This window comes from Capsicum annuum, chromosome 6 (assembly GCF_002878395.1).
Source record: "Capsicum annuum cultivar UCD-10X-F1 chromosome 6, UCD10Xv1.1, whole genome shotgun sequence".
NCBI lineage: Eukaryota > Viridiplantae > Streptophyta > Magnoliopsida > Solanales > Solanaceae > Capsicum > Capsicum annuum.
In genome coordinates, this window is record NC_061116.1 from 90753623 (window position 1) to 90759622 (window position 6000).

A 6000-nucleotide genomic window follows, 5' to 3' on the forward strand; every position below is an offset into this window, starting at 1 on the left:
CATATACACTGTATAAGTAAATTGATGAAATCTCCACAGGCATGCACGTGGAAACTTGTTAGCTACTATATGACAGTCTGACAAGTCAATTCTGTTAGTGCCAAATATTTTGAAATATCAAATAGCTCTGGCATCTTAATTTACTCATTTGATCATGCAAAAAAGAGAATAAAGAATAGGAGCATATGAAATGAGGTGGAATGTGAACTCAAGATGTTAGTTATTCAGCTTGCTATCTTCCATTGAGATGTTCTAGCTACACATTTATACATCACTCCACCAACACATAACATCACAAACAAATGAAGAATTTGTATTCATTTCATGGACGAATTAAGAGAAACACCTGATAATTTCTTTTCCACGAGTATCTACAGCTCTTTCAAGTTCTTGTTCACTAAGACTAAGCCGTCTTACTTTATTGGGGTCAACCCTCAGCCAATCAGATAGTCCTCCTTTCCCCTTTCCAGCATGAATGGCAATTAGGCGCTTGTATTCTGAAGTTGCACTCTTCTCTGACTTTGAATCTCCTTCGTCATCTTCATCATCTTCTCCTTCATCAACGTTATGCTGCTAGAAAACAATATGTGGTCAATCAAAGTGTTTGATTAAGAAGGGGACGCAATGAATAACTGGATTGAAAAAGTAGTAATGCATTTTTTGTACCTCGGCATCTTTCTTTAAGTCATCTTTTTCCTTAACTTCCTTGGACAGTAAGTATTCTTTTGGTGGCTTAGTTGATATCAGAACACGCTTTTTAAGTGACTCCGGAGAAGGAAGCTCCTTCAGACATTCTGAAGGTGCAAATAACATGTCTCCAAATGTTTGAGTGATCATCTAGTATGTAGTCAGAAAAGTGTTATTATGATTAAAGAAGGCGGTAACATATCCAGAAAATGCACATACACACCTCAGCCACTTTTTCCTGAAGATCTGGTGTTAGATGATCTTCAAGTGTTATTACAACAGGATACTCCGAAGCAGAAAAGGCATGCTCCTTGATAGACCTCAAACATTTGACTAGTGCCACTGGAGCAGTCAGTGTCCTGTGTGAAGAAGATAACACTCAAAACTACAACAAGAATGAAAAAGTACAAGTACTATAAGGAGAAGTCAATCTGAATATTCATAGGATTAGAAAAGGGAAAACTAAATAAAAAGGTGACCCTGTCATATTATTAACCAAAAATGTCCCTAAATCATTAAATTATTGAAAATTGTCATTCGGTCTTTTAACTTATTAAAATTAACCCAAGCATTAGTTTCCACTGGTTATTTTACTCTCTCCCGCACTTAAAATTTGATTTTGTTATATTTTCTCCTTTAAAACTTTTATCCCATTAAACTAATATTAGAACCCATGACCAATTTTCCTTCTTCATATGATTTTGTGTATAATCTAGTGGATACATTGTTTATACAACATATATATATATGGTCGTACACTATTTATTTAATATAGATGCATTACATATACATTATATAACAATGTATAACCATTCTATAACACTTATATATAGATGTATACCATCTTTTATACATCATTATACCTTGTAACACAATATTTATACAATATAGATACATTACATATACATGTGAATCAGTGACCAGATATTTTTGGGTCATTGGAGGCTCACTATTTGCCACAACGGTACATATACATAAGAATCTCTTTAAAGAACCTAAAATTTAATCAAGAATAATATATAGTGTTGAAAAAGAAAATTTTAGCTAGCCTTAAGCAGTTTTTAAGTTCAACCTTACGGAGAACTATACTTCAAAGAAACTTTAAGAATTAAGGTATGCCAAGAGTTATTACATTCTTATATTAAATCGCAAAGGTCAGCTATGATGACTGACCTAGCTAGCACTAAAATTTTCCTTTTGGCTGTTTTTTTCAATTAGAAATATTGATCATGGAACAGAGAAAGAGACATTTCTCTTTGCATAGAGGCAGTGACGTCAATCTCTATCAACTCTGGTACTAATAGCTATGTCCTTTTTTCAAAAAGAGGCCAGCATAATTCCCGCGGATCTCTATTCTAATTAGGGAAAGTTTATGTTGTTCATAAAATCATAAATTCACTTCTTAGGTTATTACAGCTTGTTAAAATGCCATGTAGTTAATTATCATACAAGTATTTAAGGGAAAAATTTGTCTTTTTTCTAACTCTCATGAAACGTTAGGATCCAACATGTAATTTTGAATGTATTCCTTTACATCTATGCTGACTGCTTTATGTTTAATCTCTTCTCATGTGTAATAATCCTTAAAACATCATCGAGCTATTTTTTAAATGAAAATGCATACACGATCATCCTATAATCGCTGCATTTGGATTGCACCATGTCACAAGAATGAAATGCTTCCATTTCCACTTTACTTCACCACAAATCTGCTCTTGCTTTCTTGTTAACATATCAGAGCCAACCCCAATCTCCTCTTGCCTTCTTGTTAACATAGTAGGCCTTTTTTGCCTTCCCAACTGCCTTATATTGATGAGGATTCAAAATGATGCCAACCATTTGCCGTGCAAGCAGACAATGAATAAACATACTTTTGCTCACATTAGATTGAATGTAATCCCCATTAGACTTTCTTTCACCATTTAACTCAGATATAAACATGATATCAGATTTTTTTCATAATCTAGTCAGTGGGTAGATATCTCCATGGCCATTGCGTCTCTAATTTATCTATTCAACAGTAATATCTACTAGTGAATGTTGGGTGTCTGGTCAATACAAGTTCAGCAGGTTCAGTTTGATCGCTTCATTTTATAAAACAACCACATGTCCCTTTTTCCTCAGACATGGCACACTCTAAAATGGTGCCAACAAGATGGACATTTAGGCCCTTTCAGTTAGAGTGTGTTAATCGCCTATTTTAAAAGTTTTGCAATATACTTGGAGACCTGCACACTTTTATTTTGATTAATTATCTCTTAACACTTCACTCCTAAAATAATTTCCTCAAACCTCATCTAATTATTTTATGGAAAAATCTAGTACCTTAGTAATATCTCAATCTAGAGATGTTATGTTTTATATGAAGTCTTGAAATGCAAATTTACTCCCAAATATTAAAAGAGAAAAAAGTTCATTAATAAAAGTAACAAGATACCTATACTTTAGCACACTCATAATATGGATTTAGCTAGTAGAACTTATCCACTTTCATGTCAGCTGTAGTGTTACACTCCAGGTCTAAATCAGTTGTGACAAATGCAACATTCTTAATTTAGTGCTTAGTATACATGTAAATATGTGTAGAAATGCATAGCATGTTTATATAATATAAAGTACAGATATGCATGTAAATTATGCACAAAAGCATAAGTTTATTTTCGAGGTTTTAGCTCATAGGAACCGATTACTAGTGAAACAATAGATGAAAGTGCGAACGAAAGGAAAGTTGCTTCAAAGTTTCAGAGTCTAGTTCTTTATTTGTCACTAAGAAATATTCACCAAGCCAATTTACTTGACAATATTCATATGACAGCACATCTTTTATATACAAAGCTAGGGGTCATTATAAAATAGAACATTCATATATTAGTGCACACCTTCCATGTAGAACATCTATATCATCTTTGTCTGAATTTGGCCAAATATCCAATTCAATTACTCTGACACCTCTCTGAAGAGCTTGTATTATGGGGACAACACTGCAATCGCTACTCAGTTGATTCCCAGTTAGATATGAATTATGGCCAGTGTATATGTAGTAATGAGATAAAGGTGCAGTCATATCATGGTGAATCTGGAATCCAAAGAGGAACATTAGTGAATCTATCAACAAGAAGACTACATCTGAAATACTCCTTTATGAAGTTTGACATTAAACGTACATGAACTTTGAAATACTACACCATCCTATTTATTTATATGATAGTGTTTGACTTTATTAAGAGTTTATATTAATTGAATTACATATTAATAAGTAAAATTGAAGGAGAAAAACAGAACAACAATGTAAAAATTTGAACAGTATAATAAACTTGAATTCTAGAAAGTTATGAGAGTTGTACCCAAATAGAGTGGTGTCAGATACTTTATAACATCTAAATTAGAAAGAGAGTCATATAATTTGAGAAAGGTGTGCTCATATAAATTATTTTTGCAGTATCTGAAAGACAACAACAATATAGTAATTGGAAAAGATTTGGAACATTGGTAAGATGATGATATATTTATCTGGTTGGTCTCAAAGTCTAACTATTTGATTGAAATTAGTGTATTTGGTAAAGAAATCTGACAGTTTGGTGGAAAAAAGATAGACTTTAAAATGTTTTAAGTAAGACACAATATAATAATATTCACGAAATAAAATTAGTACCCCAAGTTTAGGATCGATAGGAGGATTAATATCAGAAAAGAGAGACTTGAAGAAGGCATCAAGGTGGAGGCCTGTGTGCTTGGGATCTCCATGGTTATTGATAATGATTTGAGCGTCCTCTAAGCTTGCATTTTTTTCCTTCTGAACCTCAATCAAAAAATGATGAAGCTTCTCCACGCTCATCACTCCACATTCGTCCGAGTAACGATTGAATATGTTCTTAATGTCCGCCGGAGCTTCCGCAGCTGCCATGGTGAACTGCCGGCGGAAAAAGAATCCCACTTTGTATGTCTGTTTAGACATTTTTAACCAATTCCAGATTTTTCATGCAATAGTTTAAGCTTAGGCAGACAGACAACAAGGATCTGATCGTCGTGCAAACTATTTTATTTTTTAAACAAACTTTGACTAGTTTATATATTGTATTAATAATTAATTTATTTAATAAGGTGTCGAAAGTTAATAAAGAAAACAAATACGGTTGAATTATTCAAAGTGCCACAAGTTGGCCATTCAACATTTAACACATACACAAGTTGTTATTTGTTGTCATTTACTAAATATAAACTTTCATATATTCCTAGTTTTCGTGGCCACATGCTTAGTTTTCTCGTTTGATCGGCTTATGATAATGTATGTAGTTATCCGATTTACTGATGGAGACATTTTCAATATGAAATTTACTTTATTTCTATAGTTCGATTTGGTTGAGAGCATAAAAAATGATAAAAGTCAAATGTGAAATATTGGATTTGTGAGCATGTTACTATTAATAATAGTATATTAAAGTGCCTCACACTTGTTTCATTATCCAATTCATGTTAGTGGTTGAAATTAGCTATAAATTTTTTTCAAACTTTTCTAGAGTCGAATTCAGGATTTAGAGGTTACGGATGCCACTTATCACTTTGAGAATAGATGTGTTGCTATTATCAAAGTCCAAAAAAGATAACTATTTGGTCGCTTTAGCCAATTTGAGCTTTGATGTGAAATTTTATTCATCTTTTCAGTTTTTATATATATCAAAAAATAGATTGAACAGAAAAAAATAAAATAATTATGATAATTTGATGCAACGAAAAAACTTCCAACAACACTAATAATATCATAAATATACACTATATATTTATTATTGGACATGACAATTTTCATACTAAAAATACTGCAAAGTTATTTATATTTATAAGTACTTGAGTTTTATGAAAAAAAAATTAAATATAAAGAGACTGAAGAAATTTACATCAGACCTTAGTACTTGCTAAAGTAGTAATATCTATACTAGATCCTGTTAGCTTCCTTTTGAAAGTATATGACATGCATCAAGTTATTTGCATTTGATCTTAGTGCTATAGCTGTCAATTTGATGATTTTCTTCCTATTTGAGGTGTACCAATCTTGTCCAAATTGATTATTTTCTTTTCTTCACTAGTTATATCCTAAAAATGATTAAACTGAAAGTTACCCGCAAAACAAAAATCTAGTTAGCAAAATAATGAACACATGATAATCAAGATAATATTATCAGATAATGCTAAATTCTTTAACTGCATTTATTTTTATAAAACTAAATATACGTCGACTAACGAATTATCTAAACGACCTCGGGAAGAACCAAAAGAGAACACAATTAATGAAGAGAACTCAAAATATAGTAAATGTCA

The 6000-nt window shown here is 31.9% G+C and overlaps 1 protein-coding gene across 3 annotated transcripts in view; it reads right to left on the reverse strand.

Annotated features, from left to right (window-relative positions):
* LOC107873209 (phosphoinositide phospholipase C 2) overlaps nucleotides 1–4872 on the reverse strand; it is a 39829-nt gene extending 34957 nt beyond the window's left edge. Inside the window, exons 1-5 of one of the 3 annotated variants that reach the window (XM_047414811.1) lie at nucleotides 4340–4762; nucleotides 3567–3763; nucleotides 911–1046; nucleotides 667–837; nucleotides 347–573 (exon numbers count right to left, since the gene is read on the reverse strand). In XM_047414811.1, the coding sequence (XP_047270767.1) occupies nucleotides 347–573; nucleotides 667–837; nucleotides 911–1046; nucleotides 3567–3763; nucleotides 4340–4642 (1034 nt within the window). In that variant the 5' untranslated portion in view covers nucleotides 4643–4762. Of the gene's footprint in view, nucleotides 1–346; nucleotides 574–666; nucleotides 838–910; nucleotides 1047–3566; nucleotides 3764–4339 lie in introns of all 3 variants that reach the window. The other 2 variants (XM_047414810.1, XM_047414809.1) reach the window with 2 other exon arrangements.
* Nucleotides 4873–6000: the final 1128 nt, after the last annotated feature.